The sequence below is a fragment of the Ranitomeya variabilis genome, chromosome 6, assembly GCF_051348905.1.
Source record: "Ranitomeya variabilis isolate aRanVar5 chromosome 6, aRanVar5.hap1, whole genome shotgun sequence".
Taxonomy (NCBI): Eukaryota; Metazoa; Chordata; class Amphibia; order Anura; family Dendrobatidae; genus Ranitomeya; species Ranitomeya variabilis.
The window spans coordinates 489,137,464-489,157,107 of NC_135237.1; the positions used below are offsets into that span (position 1 = coordinate 489,137,464).

At 43.7% G+C, this 19,644-nt stretch overlaps 1 protein-coding gene across 1 annotated transcript; it reads right to left on the reverse strand.

The window, feature by feature from the left end:
* Positions 1 to 282: 282 nt before the first annotated feature.
* On the reverse strand, positions 283 to 5,538 carry LOC143781380 (protein kinase C delta type-like). The gene is made up of 8 exons (XM_077267971.1): positions 4,879 to 5,538; positions 4,303 to 4,580; positions 3,883 to 3,974; positions 3,711 to 3,773; positions 3,048 to 3,186; positions 2,197 to 2,388; positions 1,492 to 1,620; positions 283 to 876 (listed from the first exon to the last, which is right to left on the reverse strand). The coding sequence occupies exons 1-8, from the start codon at positions 5,498 to 5,500 to the stop codon at positions 697 to 699; spliced, it is 1,695 nt and encodes a 564-aa protein (XP_077124086.1). The 5' UTR covers positions 5,501 to 5,538; the 3' UTR covers positions 283 to 696.
* Between the last annotated feature and the right edge of the window lie 14,106 nt (positions 5,539 to 19,644).

A 19,644-nucleotide genomic window follows, 5' to 3' on the forward strand; every position in this document is an offset into this window, starting at 1 on the left:
TATAAAAACAATGAGAAAATACCCTGCAATAGGCAACTAAATAATGGTAGTATTAGCCCCTTAGTGACGGAGCCAATTTTTACCTTTAAGAGCCAGTCAGTATGCACATGCGGTGACTCTGGCGCCACACTGCACAGGAGTCGAGGCTTCGGACAGTAGGACACATCTCTGGTTATATTATAGATGGATGTTTTATGTCACTTTGGACATCACTTAATTCTTACAGATGTATTATATATATCACATACTGGTAACAAATACAGAAATACACGAGATACATGATGATGATATTCAATAATTAATCATTTTATTTTTTTTTCCTAGCAGTATGTTTTGAGTTGTGGGAGGAAACCGGAGTGCCCGGGGAAAACCCACACAGACACGGGGAGAACATACAAACTCTGTGCAGATGGTGTCCCAGATTTACACCCAGGAGCACCGCGCTGCTCGCCAACAGTGCTAATCACTGCGCCACCGTGCCGTCCTGTAGTATGATGGTCCTGCATCTCCAAGCAGCATGCCAGCCAGGTGGGTTATGGGGCAGCAATAGAGAATGCAGGACACTATGGTCTCTGATATGTAACAGAGTAGATGGAAGAACTCGGGGTGGGATTCCAACAGACCCCGCCTGTTTCTTCAGACCACACCGAGGTCCACGCCTCCCTGACCCAGTAGTCAGGTATTGGGGGGAGGGGACTACGTTATATTTCCATTGCCATTATTTCTGCGGCTTTCAATGCTCTTCCACCTGTTGCTGATAAAGGAGAAACCACAGAACAGCCGCTGGTCCTCCGGGGTTACAGGTGGTTTCTGAGCTTCAATGCCAGACATCACTTGGTCCAATTCAATTTGTTTGCTCGTTTCCAAAATTGGTATCTATAGAAGAAAGACAAATCAGTCTGGTTACTTCATTAGGTATTTAATTATATCCGTCCCCTCCTGAGGGCACCTGTACAGATTGTGGATGAGCCGTGGTAACCGTGTGCAGATTACTGCTAATTGCCATGATGCATCGTTACCTGCAGCTTGAGAACAAGTCAACTACTGGTGCTGCCTGACAATCTGCGGTATCCACATCTGCTACAACTGCACCATAAAGCTGCGTTCACACGTTGCCACCACATTGGGTTGTTTTGACGCAGTATCAACAAAAATGCATATTTTTGCCATGTTTTTTCCCCCAAAATGGGAAACCATTATGGCTTTTTCGCAAAAAAAGCACAGTGTGAACGCAGCCTAACGGATCCAAGTTATTCACTAAGTGGCCTTCTGAAGAATTGGGGACAATAATTACACTTTTGAAAAATATTTAAAAGCCTGTCTATCCTGCCCCATACTGTAATTCCACCCATTTACCAGCAGGGGAGGATAAACACATTCTGGCCTACACTATGTAGGATTGTTACTCATTATTTGAGGATTTCTTACACATATTATCACATTACGCAGACAAGGAGGTGAAATTATAATAAAACAACACTGTGCACTTACAGGTGTCATTGTAAATGGTGGACGTGACCTTCCCGCCTCTAATTCCTCCCAGTTTATGGTCGAGAAGAATGGATGTCCTTTTAAATTGCTGCAAATATCCTGCCTCTTCTTTGGTGTTTTACACAAGAGCTGCAAATAAATAAGAACCATTATTATATCACAAGTAATAATTGAAACAATCTCAGAAAAACAGCAGTTACAGAATTATTTTCTCATTTTCTTCTAGAAAGATGAATTATTGAAAACAACCATTGCTACGATAGGACAGGACAGGATAATACTGCACAGGACAGGATAGGATAGGACAGGATAAGACTGGAAAGTACAGGACCAGATGGTACAGGACAGAATCGCATAGGATAGGACAGGATAGGATATTAAAGGACAGGACAGGATAGTACAGGATAGTATAGGATAAGCCATCAGAAGTCGATCAGTCAGGAACCGATACTCAATAATCCTGATGATTAGCTGTGTGGAGAGGTTTTGGTGAGCACCGCAGCCTCTTTATTGTATAAATTGGCCTGTAGATGAGAACGCCGTACATATAGGAGAGGCTGTCCCAGGGCTCCAGCATTGTCCCATTTCTTCTGTTGGATAAAGCTGAAATACCCAACAGTGGTGATGAAATGTACGGTGTATTATCAAAACTCAAGACTGATCTATCCTTCCTATGTCTCCAGGTATAAATGTCTATTTACTCACTCTCTCTATGACATCCCTGAGCTGAGAATCCATGGTGTTCGGATAGCAAGGTTTGTCACATATCACTGAACGGGCAAGCCTTCGAGAACACTGACCAGAGTAAAACGGGTAAGATCCTGTGGCCATTTGGAAGACTATGACCCCAAAAGCGAACAGGTCGACCGTGTAATTAAAGGGATGTCGACGAACCATCTGTGGAAACATAAGATTAGAAGAGTAAGTTAGTACATTGTCCATCCTGGGAGAGAGAAAACAATCGTGGTCCATGTTTTCTGGTAGTATTTTTCCACACCTAAGCCCCCATACATAATACATGTCAGCCAAAAGATCATTTGGTTGATAGCTACCTCTGAAGTCGAGAAGCCCCAGTACACATTAGACTATTTATTTGTTATGCTTTTCTTACATAGCGCTATCTTATTCCGCAGCGCTTTACATACATTATCATCACTGTCCCCAATGGGGCTCACAATCTAAATTCCCTTTCAGTATGTCTTTGGAGTGTGGAAGGAAACCGGAGAACTCAGAGGAAACCCACGCAAACACGGGGAGAACGTTCAAACTCTTTGCATATGTTGTCATGGTAGGATTTGAACCCAGGACCCCAGCGCTGTAAGGCTGCAGTACTAACCACTGAGCCATCATGCCGCTCTTGGTTGATCCTTCCGATATAGTCCAGTTCGGCTGACTTCAGTCTAATATGTATGGAGGCCCTTACACAGTCCATCTATTAGTTAGCGTTAGTAAATGTGGGCAGCTGTGGTGATAGATCTGTGATTCCACAAGCTCCACATTAAGTGAGAATTGCAGGTGGATAATAAAGTATGAGATATTAGTAGTCACATAGTCACCTCAGGAGCCATATAGCCAGGTGTGCCGTAAAATTCACTGATCTTCTGAGAACCAAATACATTCATAGCAGCAAGGCCGAAATCAGCAATCTTAGCGTGTCCATCACCGTCCAGAAGAATGTTGTCTGGTTTTAAATCCCTTAAAAAAAGAAAGAAAAATAGTTCTGTGAGTCAGACATAGATGAGCTGTAGTGCTTGGGTTACTGTGGGGGCTTCACAGGACCACTCACTAAACACTGGGGGCAGATTCACTAATCCTATCTTGTGTAGACATATACCAGGCTGTCTGAAAACGCGCCACATTCATCACAGTGACTGACAAATTAGGAGCATCTTCAGAGACTTTTGCCGATGTTACACCACTATTGTTTTCATTACTTACGTAGAGCCAATAATTTTCATAAAAATCTGGTTACAGTTTAGTTGCACATTGTGACATTGTAAGCCACATGGATTCCTATCAAACTATTCCCATTTCCATAAAAGCCTTGACCCCTCTTCGAGCGAGCCCCAAAAAGGGTCTAAAACAGTTCATAAATGTGGTATAGGTCATGTTCACCAGATTTTTGGCACAAATAACACCACAATTCTGACACATTTAACTACAGTATTTCCCGTAGTAAATCTTTCCCTACGTATAAAAAAAAAGAAATGACTTATTACCGGTGAATAATCCCCCGACTGTGGAGAAACTGTATTCCACTCAAGATTTCTGCTGCAAGGAACCTAATAAGGAAGAAAAAAAATCCTATCAGCATTAATTGTTCTACTGAACCACTAATAACTATGAGGGGAGACAGCGGCCACAGAAATCACAGAGCGGCTGTTCTCTTACCTGGTTGTGCAGACATCCAGGGGGGCTCTGGAATTGATAAATGCAGTCAACTCGCCACCAGTCAGATATTCCATGGCATAAAATGCATAGTCCTGTGCGAGAGGAGGGAAAATGATTGATTGTAAATAATGCAGATTTTATCCATCCTGATAACATTTACTGTGGTTCTGGGACCTTCACTGTATGTTCAGAAGACATGTCTCTGTGTCTGCACACACTGGAGAGGTGTCCAGGGTGAAAACTAAGTCAAATTCCTCTAATGATAGCCACCAGTAATGGCGCCCAGGGAATACAGGCACACAGAGCATGCAGCAGGTCTATTCATTTGCACTGGCAAAGATTGAATTTGCAATCTAATGGAAGCAACTGGACATGATTGGAAGAAAGGAGAGAATTTTTAGAAGGTGAGGAGTCTCTTACCGCTGTCTGGAAGGTCCCATAGGCATGTGTGAAGAATCTGCTGTCTTCAGTGATTTCCAGGACCTCTCTCTCTAAGCGGAGGGTGTCTTTAGCGTTCTCCAACAATTCCCTCTTCTTGACCATCTTGACAGCCAGCTGAAGTCCGCTGGGTTGATGTGTTGCCAGCATCACCCTGCCAAAACTGCCTTCTCCAAGCTTCCTGGTAAAGATGAAACTCTCCAGGGAAAGACAGGCAGTCACTTGCTCTGAAGGGCTGGTGGTCTGAACACCGATTACACCTAGAAAAGAAAACAGATATAAGAACCAACAATTAATCTTACAGTCGCACTCACATACTGTATAATGCTACCATAAATTGGCAATTTTTTTGAATCTTTCATGAACTTTGAACCATGATGAATCTGGTTACCACCATGTTCTGGCTGGAGAGCCCCAAGTATATAAGGTGGAGAGCTCTGATGTACATGGTAAGATGTATAGGATAAGATTATGTCATTAGGTTACATTTTGCTAAATAAATGAACACTGTATATAAAACATGGATGTGGCCTATGACTAAATGACTATAGTCTTTACCTTCTGGAGCTTGATTGATGGATTTGTCACTCTCACGTCTTCTCTTTGTGGTGGTCTCAGTGTCAGATGTCCTCTTTCTCTTAAGTTGTTCTCTACAACTTTGATTTTCAACTCTCTCATGATGTAGGTGAGAGCTCCTGGTTTTAGCTGATCCGCTAAATTTTATTTCAGAGGTAACATCCTTTCCACTCTCACATTCCACCATTCTTCCTCTCTTAATTGGTGTTGCATCTCTTCTCTCAGGAGATGTGTTCCCTCTTTTTGTCCCCTTTTTAAGGGTCTTCATCTCTGGTGGATATCCAGAAGATGTACAGGGATCATCTGTTTTCTCAACAGGTACGTCCTGTACAATGTCCTGAGAAGTTTCCACAATTTTTCCTCTCTTATTTGGGGTTTCATCTTCCTTATCAGGAGACGAGTTCCCTCTTTTTGTCCCCTTTTTAAGGGTCTTCATCTCTGGTGGATATCTAGAAGATGTTGTACAGGGATGATCTGTTTTCTCAACAGGTACGTCCTGTACAATGTCCTGAGAAGTTTCTCCTCGCTGAGAAAAACTCTCTTCCGTGCATCTCTTTTTAGCATTCCTCGTATTCTTTTCACCACACTTCCTTTTTCGTTCCATGATAAGTTAATATCAGCGATAACGAATTTGCTAAGTGCGCAAAAGTTGTCTTCACTCTCCAACAGTTGAAGGTAAAGTAAGAAAAGTGACATCGGAATCCTTAACCTAACAGTCACCTAGTATTGTGACATCATCGCCATTGTGACATCATCAGCCATAGTGTAAGCGATGATGTCATCTGCTGCTGCAGGACTAAGTTTGGCATAATCAAACGACCTAGTATAAGAAAAGTTTATTTTTTCATAGTAACATATTTAGCATTTTTCAATATCCTACTTTTGTATCTAACTATTCAAAAAACTGTAAACACTTGGAAAAAAAACAAGAACTGATGCAGCAACAAATACAAAGGTTAATAAACAAATAAATAAATACATGTTTCTTTATTCAATATACAAAATTGCTGGACATGATCTCATTAAAATAATATATGAAGAAAAACATAGTCCTCTCTCCTCCTGTACCAGTTGTGACTTGTATTGTTCAAGATTATTGTACCTGTTTTTATTATGTATACCCCTCCTCCCATGTAAAGCGCCATGGAATAAATGGCGCTATAATAATAAATAATAATAATAATAATTAAACTAACAATCGGAGACTCAGGTCTCCAGAGTACCAAGAATATTAGATAGGTGTTTTTTATGTTATGGCTGATGGCTTCAAATCTGCAGTGATGCACATGAATGAAAATAGGAACAAATCCTTATATTTCACATTGTGCCCCCACCGTCTCCATCCCACAGCCCTGTGTTGTTTAGAGGCCACAGTGACATTTCATCTACATTCAAGAGAATATAAAATCTCCACATTCTCCAGTGGTTTTTATACTCAGTGGCGTTTTGTCCACAGTGATGTTATACCCTGCAGAAGCCATAGGATGACGTAGTTGCATGACTTTATTTCTCTATGGATGTAATGTTACTGTATTATTACTGCGGGAAAAAAGTGAAAAGAAACTGTCCGGCGCTAGGAATCAAATCACTTGGCTGCATTAGGAGAGCAGCTGTGTCATGTATATAATGGATCTCTCAGGATATAAGACCATAAGGGCGGTGCTGGACACTGTATAAGGTGTAGTCCACATACAGGATCTTCAGAGAAAAGAGTGTCAGTCACCCTGGAAGTAAAATGTACTTATACTTTATTGCTGTGCAGCGGTAGATGGGACGTGCATGCAGATAACATTAAGAGGCAACCGCCGTTTCGCACTGTGACTGACGCTTCATCTGGCCCGACTCTATCATGGCGTCAATATAAATTATGCAATTGCCCCTTCTGTAATTTCCTTTTTGTGTGGAATTTTCTAACTAGGTGGTTTTCCTATAACTAAAGCGGTTCCTAACTGAAATATCTTTCTTTACTGTGATTGCGTTTCGGGCCACTACTTTAAAATCTGGATAATTTTCAGTTATATGACTTTTTTATATAAATATCTGATTTTATAGCTGCATGTAAAGGACTGTGTTTAAAAGAAAAGCAAAAGTCATTTTCTATTCTTTTTTCTTCATCTTTAAAATATTGAGCTTCGTGTCTTCAGAGCTTCTGTGACTTCATTTTTGGGTACCCTCTTTTTGTTAATCTTTATTTTAATTCCATGTACCGTTCCGTGAATTTCTCTATAATATTATCAGGGGCTGGCTGGCACTTTTCAGCCTGGGGGGCAATCACAAGGCACTGGCCCTCGAGTTGCAGTTGCCCACCTTTGCCCTACTTATCGCTGGGTGTTGCATTAAAGCATCAGAGATAACAGGCTTTAAAAACAGGCTTGTACATAGATATATAAATAGAATGGAGCTTGCTGCATAGATATGGGAGCAGAACCAAGCTTACGGCCTACATAGATACTGTAACAGAAGCAAACTGACTACATAGATACGAGAAGGATGGATTACTACTAGTGATGAGCGAATATACTCGTTACTCGAGATTTCTCAAGCATCCTCTGGGGTCCTCCGAGTATTTTTTAGTGCTCGGAGATTTAGTTTTTATTGCCGCAGCTGAATGATTTACATCTGTTAGCCAGCATAAGCACATGTGGGGATTCCCTAGCAACCAGGCAACCCCCACATGTACTTATGCTGGCTAACAGATGTAAATCATTCAGCTGGGGTATGAAAACTAAATCTCCGAGCACTAAAAAATACTTGGAGGACCCCCGAGCGTGCTGGAGAAATCTCGAGTAATGAGTATTTTCACTCATCACTAATTACTACATAGATAAGATAGCAGAAAATACCTTACTAGAGAGATATAGGAGCAGAACCGAGCTTACTACAGAGACATGGGAGCAGAACCAAGTTTACTAAGTCTTCTACATAGATACGGGAACAGAACCAAGCTTACGGCATGCATATGGTACCAGAATCTAGATTGCTACATCGATACAGTACGAGAACCAAGCTTACAGCTTAGATATGGTACCATAGCTGAGCTTACTTACAAACATACATATATCTCTAGAAACACTGACAAGTAAACACACAGTACGGCAGGGACATTGCTGGGGTTCTAAAAGATCAGGGGTCCAAGCTCCAAAGTTCATGTCTCCCCATCTAACCCCCCTATAGCCATTTAAAAGAGCATCTATACATATACACTGTGTTCCAAATTATTATGCACAAAGAGTTTAGGAGTGATAAGGTTAGAATTTTTTGTTTGTCATTTAAACTCATTGATGGTGATGTGTGTCAGGGCTCTTTATATCACTGAAAGCAATTGCAGATACCTGTGCAAATTAGTTTGGCAGGTGTGTCCAAATAAAGGCAAGACTACTTAAGAAGGCTGTTCCACATTATTAAGCAGCCTACATTTTTGGCCAAAATGGGAAAGAAAAAGGATGTGTCGGCTGCTGAGAAGCAACAAATTGTGGAGTATTTAGGTCAAGGCATGACTACAATCAACATTGCCAAGACACTTCATCGTGATCATCGCACAATCAAGAAGTATGTAGCTGATTCCCAGCACACACGTGTGCGTGCTGATAAGGAAAAATTGAGGACCCTTTCCAACAGGCAATTGCGTAAGGTTAAAAGAGCAACTGCAAAAATGCCTGGTCATAGCAGCAGACAAGTTTTTGAAGCTGCTGGTGCCTCCAACGTCCCCAGAACAACAAGATGCAGGGTCCTTCAGAGGTGCGTAAGCCATCCTGTCGACCACCTCTATCCACTGCACACAAGCAGAAACAGCTCCAGTGGGCCAAATGATACATGAAGACTGACTTCCAAACTGTTTTGTTTACCGATGAGTGCCGTGCAATGCTCGATGGTCCAGATGGATGGAGTGGAGGATGGCTGGTTGATGGACACCCCATGAAAACATGGCTAAGGCACCAACAAGGAGGAGGTGGAGTAATGTTTTGGGCTGGAATCATGGGGAGAGAGCTTGTCAGCCCCTTTATGATCCCTGAAGGGGTAAAGATGAACTCCATAATCTATGTGGAGTTTCTAAAACAACACTTCCTGCCATGGTTCAAGAGGAAGAACTGTGCTTTTCGCAGCAAGATCATTTTCATGCATGATAATGCACCGTCTCATGCTGCAAAAAACACATCTGCATCTCTGGCTGCTATGGGCATAAAAGAGGACAAACTTATGGTGTGGCCACCATCTTCCCCTGACCTCAACCCCATTGAGAACCTCTGGAGCATCATCAAAAGGAGTGTCTATGATGGTGGGAGGCAGTTTACATCTAAGCACCAGCTCTGGGAGGGTATTCTGTCCACATGCAAAACAATTGAAACAGAAACCATCCAAAAACTGACAAATTCAATGGACGAGAGAGTTCAGAAGCTTCTTTCGAACAAGGGGTCCTATGTGCAAATGTAACATCACCTAGAATAAAGTTTTCACTTGAAAACTGTTTGATTTCATTTTGTAATAAGCTGATAATGCTTATAACTTCACAATTGACCATTTTTTGTTCAAAATAAAAAAAAAGGTTGAAAACTCTGCTGTGCATAATAATTTGGAACATGCATTTTGAGTGTTTATTTTTTTTAAAAAAAGATACTGTTTTCATAGGGAGTTTGTTCCAAAACATTGCAATTATACTAGAATAGTAGATGGCTAGAAAATAACAATGACTGCAATTCAGATAGGTAATTTAGAGAAAATATGAGGAAATATTATTTGCATAATAATTTGGAACACAGTGTATAATTAGAGTATACCACTGTTGCTAATCAAAAACATACAATGCAAAGACCAATATTATCAAAATTACTACTATAAAAGATCAAAACAATAAAACTAATCAATGTCCACCACCATCACCACTACACAGCGAATACATAATATAATATAATATAATATAATATAATATAATATAATATAATATAATATGACCATTACCTCTACATAACAAAACACTATACAGAGACCAATGACACCACTATACACCTTCCACTACATAATGACTGAAACAAATGCAGCTGTTACTAAATAAAAAGAAGAAAGAAAAGACTACTAAAACCAGCAATATTATCACCTTACCGTAACCGTATATTGGTAGATACCAGTCCCGCAGAACATACATATGATTACAGTATAGTTATATATAGTACCTTACAGCTGACGATCTTTCTGATTTGGGTCGCTCACTTTTCCAGTGTTTTCCATCTCACCCAGACCTCCATTACCACTTCTCCAGCCACAACTCGTCTGCACAGATTACAACAAAAACAAATTTGACTTCTCACATTTCTAGTGATGTCTCCATCTATTCCCAACCTACAAAAACTCCCCACTCTGCGTGCACCTGAGGCATAGAGTACTGACCCCAATATTTAAAAAACTGTGTCATTACTATGATTACTCCCTCCCCCCAAAATTAAAGTTTCCCATAGAAAGTATTAATGCCCCCACTGTGCAAAGGCCTGTATGCTCCTTTGAAGGATATAATATCCCATGTGCCACCTTCCAGCAACAAATACCCTTGAGTGTCCATTTCAATTTAACAATGTCCCCACCCCCCAAAAAAATACTGCAACCTGAGTGCCCCTATGAAAACTATTAATGTCCCCATTTATAACAAATAATTTCCTGAGTGCCCACACAGCTCTGCCTATACAGAATGATGGTCGTACAGCCCCAATACACAATATGGTGGTCCCCAAAGCCCTTTATTATACATTGAGGACCTCATAGCTCCTCATATAGTAAAATGGCTGCATAGCCCCTATATACAATGTGATGTCCCCACTGCCCCGTGTGTATAGTATGATGGGTCACACTGCCCCTTGTATATAGTATCATTGTCCCCACTGCCCCTATATATGGCCCCAGTTTTGACCACATATATAGTATGATGGCCCTAGTTCTCCCATATATATAATAGGATGGTCCCTGTTCTCCCCATATAAGTAACAGAAAAATTGACTGAAGCAACGAGAACTAGTCTGAATAGGCGCATACCAAAAAACGACATATATCAAAATACAAAAAATGGTTGCACTCAATAGTGTTAAAGCATGTCAATATGAAACACATGCAGTATGAATAGTAAAATGGCTTTTGAAATTTAGGGAAAGTACACATGAGACGCTTAGCACACAATTTGGACAAATAATGTGAGCCCATCCACCATCATCAAAGTAATCTCATGAATCAGATGGGTCCCTGACCTACCTGCCTAGTGTAAACACTTACCTATGGCTAATCTTTGAATGTATGGGTGAATATAAACACCTCTCTTGGTAAAGCCTACATTTATGAGTTGGTCGGAACCTGATATGATCAGATGTAATTAAAATCACCGCATGGTGAAGGGGGCGGAGTGCACCTATTCAGACTAGTTCTCGCTGTTTCAGTCACTTTTTCTGTTAGGCCGGGGTCACACTAGCGAATGTGTTGCAAGAAACTCGCATGAGTCTCTCGCATTAATACCCAGCACTGCCGTGGGCACTCGGACCGGAGTGTGCGACTACATGGAACCAGCCCTGATTCTCCCATATATAAAGTATGATGGCCCCAGTTCCCCCATGTATATAGTAGGATGGCTCCAGTTCCTCCCATGTGTATAGTAGAATGGCTCCAGTTCCCCCCATGTATATAGTAGAATAGCTCCAGTTCCCCCCATGTATATAGTAGGATGGCTCCAGTTCCCCCCATGTATATAGCAGGATGGCTCCAGTTCCCCCCATGTATATAGTAGGATGGCTCCAGTTCCCCCCATGTATATAGTAGGATGGCTCCAGTTCCCCCCATGTATATACAGTAGTAGGATGGCTCCAGTTCCCTCCCGTGTATATAGTAGAATGGCTCCAGTTCCCCCCATGTATATAGTAGGATGGCTCCAGTTCCCCCCATGTATATAGTAGGATGGCTCCAGTTCCCCCCATATATATAGTAGGATGGCTCCAGTTCCCCCCATGTATATAGTAGGATGGCTCCAGTTCCCCCCATGTATATAGTAGGATGGCTCCAGTTCCCCCCATGTATATAGTAGGATGGCTCCAGTTCCCCCCATGTATATAGTAGGATGGCTCCAGTTCCCCCATGTATATAGTAGGATGGCTCCAGTTCCCCATGTATATAGTATGATGACACCAATTCCCTCCATGTATATTGTAGAATGGCTCCAGTTCCCCCCATGTATATAGTAGGATGGCTCCAGTTCCCCTCATGTATATAGTAGGATAGCTCCAGTTCCGCATGCATATAGTATGATGGTCCCAGTTCCCCCCATGTATATCGTAGAATGGCCCCAGTTCCCCCATAGTAGAATGGCTCCAGTTCCCCCCATGTATATAGTAGGATCGCCCCAGTTCCCCATGTATATAGTATGATGGCCCCAGTTCCCCTATATATATATATATACTAGCTGTACTACCCGGCTTCGCCCGGGTTAATGACTGCTGTTAGCAAAATAGAATGTGTTAACAAAAATTTATTCTGCACACAAAAACCGCAAAACAAATAGATAGAAATGTAATTATTAAAAGGCGAAAACTAAGCTAATAGAAGCATTTCCCAACATATATTAGCTTTGTTAATACTGAGAATGTCTTTGTTGCCTATATTAACCAATCAGAGCTCAGATTAATTAACTGTAGCAAAATAGAAGCTGAGCTGTGGTTGGTTGCTATTGGCAGCCTGATAAATCCCCAGCCAACAGGAAGCCCTCCCCCTGGCAGTATATATTAGCTCACACATACACATAATAGACTGGTCATGTGACTGACAGCTGCCGTATTTCCTATATGGTACATTTGTTGCTCTTATAGTTTGTCAGCTTATTAAATCAGATTTTTATTTTTGAAGGATAATACCAGACTTGTGTGTGTTTTAGGGCGAGTTTCATGTGTCAAGTTGTGTGTGTTGAGTTGCGTGTGGCGACATGCATGTAGCGACTTTTGTGAGATGAGTTTTGTGTGGCAACATGCGTGTAGCAACATTTTGTGTGTCGAGTTGCATGTGACAGGTTAGTGTAGCAAGTTGTGTGCAGCAAGATTTGTGCATGGCGAGTTTTGCGCGTGGCGAGTTTTATGTGTGGTGCGTTTTGAGTATTTGCAAGTTTTGTGTGAGGCAACTTTTGCATGTGTTGCAACTTTTGTACATGTGGCAATTTTTCTGTGTGTGCAAGTTTTGCATGAGGTGAGTTTTCCATGAGGTGAGTTTTGCACGTGTGGCGAGTTTTGCGTGAGCCTAGTTTTGCATATGGCGAGTTTTGCATGTAGCGAGTTTTGCGCGTGGCAAGTTTTGAGTGGTGACGTTTGTGTTTCGACTTTTATGTGGCGAGGTTGGTGTGTGTGTGGTGAAATGTGTGCTGAGGGTCGTATATGTGTTCAAGCACGTGGTAGTGTGTGGCGCATTTTGTGTTTGTGTTCATATCCCCGTGTGTGGTGAGTATCCCATGTCGGGGCCCCACCTTAGCAACTGTACGGTATATACTCTTTGGCGCCATCGCTCTCATTCTTTAAGTCCCCATTGTTCACATCTGGCAGCTGTCAATTTTCCTCCAACACTTTTCCCTTCACTTTTTCCCCATTATGTAGATAGGGGCAAAATTGTTTGGTGAATTGGAACGCGCGGGGTTAAAATTTCACCTCACAACATAGCCTATGACGCTCTCGGGGTCCAGACGTGTGACTGTGCAAAATTTTGTGGCTGTAGCTGCGACGGTGCAGATGCCAATCCCGGACATACACACATACATACATACACACATTCAGCTTTATATATTAGATATACCTGTATGTAATCTCCTGTATATAGTATATACCTGTGTGTAATCTCACCTATACATAGTATATATCTGTGTGTCATCTCCTCCTGTATATAGTATATACCTGTATGTCATCTCCTCCTATACATAGCATATACCTTAATGTCATATCCTCCTGTATATACTATATACCTGTAGGTAATCTGCTCCTGTATATAGTATATACCTGTGTGTCATCTCCTCCTGTATATAGTATATACCTGTATGTCATCTCCTCCTGTATGTAGTATGTACCTGTATGTCATCTCCTCCTCTATATAGTATATACCTGTGTGTCATCTCTCCTGTATATAGTATATATCTGTGTGTCATCTCCTCCTGTATATACTATATACCTGTGTGTCATCTCCCCTGTAAATAGTATATACCTGTGTGTCATCTCCTCCTGTATATAGTATATATCTGTATGTCATCTCCTCCTGTATTAGCCCTCGTTCACACGTTATTTGGTCAGTATTTTTACCACAGTATTTGTAAGCTAAATTGGCAGCCTGATAAATCCCCAGCCAACAGTAAGCCCACCCCCTGGCAGTATATATTAGCTCACACATACACATAATAGACTGGTCATGTGACTGACAGCTGCCGGATTCCTATATGGTACATTTGTTGCTCTTGTAGTTTGTCTGCTTATTAATCAGATTTTTATTTTTGAAGGATAATACCAGACTTGTGTGTGTTTTAGGGCGAGTTTCGTGTGTCAAGTTGTGTGTGTTGAGTTGCGTGTGGCGACATGCATGTAGCGACTTTTGTGAGATGAGTTTTGTGTGGCGACATGCGTGTAGCAACATTTTGTGTGTCGAGCTGCATGTGACAGGTTAGTGTAGCAAGTTGTGTGCAGCAAGTTTTGCGCATGGCGAGTTTTGCGCGTGGCGAGTTTTATGTGTGGTGCCTTTTGAGTATGTGCAAGTTTTGTGTGAGGCAACTTTTGCATGTGTTGCAACTTTTGTGCATGTGGCAATTTTTCCGCGTGTGCAAGTTTTGCGTGTGGCGAGTTTTCCATGAGGTGAGTTTTGCACGTGTGGCGAGTTTTGCATGTGGAGAGTTTTGCGCGTGGCGAGTTTTGAGCGGCGACTTTTGTGTTTCGACTTTTATGTGGCGAGGTTGGTGTATGTGTGGTGAAATGTGTGCTGAGGGTGATATATGTGTTCGAGCACGTGGTAGTGTGTGGCGCATTTTGTGTGTGTGTTCATATCCCCGTGGTGGTGTGGTGATTATCCCATGTCGGGGCCCCACCTTAGCAACTGTACAGTATATATATACTCTTTGGCACCATCACTCTCATTCTTTAAGTCCCCCTTGTTCACATCTGGCAGCTGTTTGCCTCCAACACTTTTCCTTTCATTTTTTCCCCATTATGTAGATAGGGGCAAAATTGTTTGGTGAATTGGAACGCGCGGGGTTAAAATTTCGCCTCACAACATAGCCTATGACGCTCTCGGGGTCCAGACGTGTGACTGTGCAAAATTTTGTGGCTGTAGCTGCGACGGTTCAGATGCCAATCCTGGACATACACACACACATACATACATACATACACACATACAGCTTTATATATTATATATATATATATATATATATATATATATATATATATATATATATATTGAATGATGGCCCCAGTACATCCATACATACAGTATGATGGCCCCAGCCCCCATATATAAAGTATGATGGCCCCAGCCTCCATATATACAGCATGATGGCTCCAGTTCCTCCATATACTGTATAAAGTATGATGGCCCCAGCCCCCATATATACAGTAAGATGGCCCCAGCCCCCATATATACAGTATGATGAACCCAGCCGCCATATATACAGTATGTTGGTTCCAGCTGCTCCATATACTGGATAAAGATGATGGCCCCAGCCCCCATATACACAGTATGATGGCCCCAGCCTCCATATATATAGTAGGATGGCCCCACAGCCCATTCATATAACAAATAATGAAGTTTATACTCGCCTCATCCTGATTCCTGAAACCGCAGCCTCATTCTTCTCTTCTGCGCTGTAGAGTAGCACTAGACAATGAAGTCATCACACCCCCTGCATGAGCACGCTGAGGTCTCACAAGCTGCGGTCTGCAGCTTATGAGACAGACTTATGCGCATGGCCGTGTCTGCTGCCACCCACATCACAGCACAGCAGACACGGCTGCGCGCAGTTTTCTGTGTGCGGCCGTCAGGCGGCCGGCCCTGCACAGCTGCTGGGGTAGCGGCCCGGGGGGCATTTGCCTTCCTGCCACCTTGCCCAGCCAGCCCCTGGAAAGAACAATGTGGTAATTTATCAATGTAAACATTTTTTCAAAACTGCTGAGAAAGACATAAAAGGTGTCCAAAGCTTAGAATAGTTGATAACAGCTGAGAACACAAACAAGTCTAATAAATAAATATATATTTATACACACAGTATATATGCAGCGCCCCAGAGTCCTGGTCGTTGCAGTACTGATGCTCCGCCGCTAAGGGGGGCTATGGTACGTCTGATGGCACTGAAGGAGTTCTTCTGACCAGGTATCACAGACACCAATACACTTCACAGTCTGGCCTCCAGGGGGAGCTAAGGGTGCTATGTATTAGGCCACTCCTCACAGTCTGGTAAAACTGGGGGTTGGATAGGAAGTTAGATCAGAAAGCTGACTGGGTTGGAACCAGGCAACACCTTGTGGCAGAGGGTGTTGTAGGGGAAGATTCAGAGGGGTCCCTGTCAGGGGTGGGATCCTGACAGAGGCCTAGCAACCAGAGAGAACGTTACGGGACCGCGCCTGCACGATATAGCGGTGGTACCCCAAGAAAGGACAAGATGCGAGGTTTATTGTGCTGAGTGAGAAACGAGATCAACGCAACAAGGAGAATACCAGTAGGAGTCGTGCTGTAAGACGAGGCAACATCCTACTGAGGCACAGATTTCCACCTGCAAAGGGAGTTCTAGATGTGCCATCGGACCGGTCCGGCTTGCGCAGCCCGGTTAACCGTATTCCGGATTGAGGATCCTGAAGCCTTCAGTAAAGAGGTAAAGAGACTGCAACCTGGTGTCCTCGTTATTTACTGCAACCTGCACCGCACCACTACAACATCATCACCATCACGCACACCTATCATTGTACGCCCCTCAGCAGGGTCACGGACCGGGTCTAGCCACCGTGACAACCCCAGAACAGAGACTCAGAGGCCCGGTACCGGGTACCCCTCGGCCCTGCGGCAGTGGGGGCGCTACAACTTGGCATCATGAACAGGATCTACTTAAGCCTGAAGAATCAGGTCATGTGTGCCTTGGAACTGTGATTTATTATACTTGGACTGTGACTTATTGCAAAGACTGTGCACTGCCATTTGCCGCCAAAACCGCCGCCATTACAGCGCTGAGGAGAGCGCAGGAGAAGAAGAGGGGCGTGGAGTGGGCGTAGACAAGCTGAAGAGCGCGAAAGACAATGGCCGCCCAGTCTAAATATTTCGGCCCTTTGAGGACGTGTCCGTCAGCAGCCGAGATCCACCTCCTGATCCTCAATGGTGGGCAGAGACAAAGAAAGTGAAACCGCCCACGAAGGAGAGAGCGGGAAAAGGACGAGGAAGAAGTCAACCACATGGAGGATGCCATGGCCAGCCGCCCGGAGCCGGAGCGTGGGGTCAGAGCCGAGGACTCCCCCAGCTACCCGGAGAGGCACCGCAGCCAGACCTCCACAGTTGATGCTGACCTCCTGCAGACCGGAGCGGATGAGCTGATCCACCAACTCCTGCAGACGCAGCTGAGCACTGAGGCCGGGTGGGAGAAGACCTTCATCGGGAGCCTCACCGGACGTCTGTCGGCAGCCTCGTCTGGTCCGGAGCCGGAAAGAAGTTTCAGCGCTCCGAAGCCAGAAAGCAAGGCCCTGCTGGAAAGCGAGATGCTGCAAACGGAGATGACAGCGCCGCAGCGCAAGGCCCTGCAACCAGCGTTCCAGATCCCAGCGGAGACGGAGCAGATCGGCACCGGAGGGACCGCATCTGAAGTAGGTATGAAGAACGACCCTGCCTCGCCAGCAGAGGACTTGCTGATAGGCCCCGTTGCGGTACCCCCTCTCCCTGGGACCTATAGACTCCGGCGCTTTACACCCTGGGATCGGGCCACGGGTATGGAGCACTTCTTAAAGGCCCCAATCTCGCCGAACACCTTGCTGAGCGAGGTCTATGCGGAGCTACGGCCGCCAGAGCGAGAGTAAACCTCGATGCCATGGATATGTAAATAGTTAACTGTTTGTCCTCTTGCTGCTATAACCCGATCAGGGTAACTCTTAAAAGGATCCTTTGTTTACTCGGGATCCCTTCTTCGGCTTTTTGTTTTTGTTTCCTGTTATTCATCATTGAAAGAACTGCTGAATCATGAACAATGCATGATTACAAACTTTTTGTACATAGTTTGCACCTTCTTAAAGGTGCTCTCTACTGATTTTACACAAGGAAAGGACTCTTTGTGAAGACACTGGTCTTGGAACCAGCACCGGAGTCCTTACTGCGAACAGACTTGCAGCTTGAGAAGTTGCACTACCTCATAGAGACTTGGTTCCCTCTTAAAGGGAATGTTCACATATTGCACTTATGAACAGTGTTGCCTTAAGATGGTTAAATGGCAATAATGTCTTGAAAGAAGAAGTTAAATGTAGCTAACTATTTGATTGTGAGAAATGTTTAATGATGTTGATAAAAGAATGAGGACAGAAAGTGAACCCGTACGGGGTTAGTTAGTGAGTCCTCCTAGGAGCCATACAGAGATGGCTCGGTAATCCTGAACTGAAAGATGGATGATAAGTTCTATACCGTGTATAGTAGTAGAAAGGCAGTAGGCCCGGGCAGAAAGGGGCGGTCCTGTAACAGAAAGGAGAGGCAGTAGGCCTGGAGCGGATAGGACAGGCGGTCCTGCAGATGTAAAGAAGGAGAATGCAGAAAAGTTGATTAGCCTTATAATGTTTTATAAGAGGGTCTTTAGTGGATTTAGCGAGTACGTCCTTAAAGGAAATGTTAAATTATTATTCAAAAATTTTGCACTTAGTAGAATACCCGGTTGGGTAAGAAAAGTTATTTATAGTATGTTATTTAAAGTATTTAACCATGTTTGTAACGTTCAAGTGTCCTCACCTCCCATAAAGGGAAGCTCTGTTAGAAAGTTTACTTGTACTTGCATTTTCAAAATTGTATGTCTTTTTGCTGACATGTATTGTTGTTTTCTTCCCAGTCCAGGAGTACTGGATTTAACCGGGGGGGAGTGCAGCGCCCCAGAGTCCTGGTCGTTGCAGTACTGATGCTCCGCCGCTAAGGGGGGCTATGGTACGTCTGATGGCACTGAAGGAGTTCTTCTGACCAGGTATCACAGACACCAATACACTTCACGGTCTGGCCTCCAGGGGGAGCTAAGGGTGCTATGTATTAGGCCACTCCTCACAGTCTGGTAAAACTGGGGGTTGGATAGGAAGTTAGATCAGAAAGCTGACTGGGTTGGAACCAGGCAACACCTTGTGGCAGAGGGTGTTGTAGGGGAAGATTCAGAGGGGTCCCTGTCAGGGGTGGGATCCTGACAGAGGCCTAGCAACCAGAGAGAACGTTACGGGACCGCGCCTGCACGATATAGCGGCGGTACCCCAAGAAAGGACAAGAAGCGAGGTTTATTGTGCTGAGTGAGAAACGAGATCAACGCAACAAGGAGAATACCAGTAGGAGTCGGGCTGTAAGACGAGGCAACATCCTACTGAGGCGCGTAACCGGTGGCCGGAACGCCGAGGAAGTATAGAGCTCCAGGCCAAACTTCAAACCTACGGCAGGACAGTCAGTTATAGGCGGGCTGTCTCACCCAATTGACCTAGGAAGACACAGGGGGGTAACAACAGGAGTGGGGCGACGCTAGAGTCCCGGAAGAGCTCCGAGCCTCCCCGTCATATGGGTGCG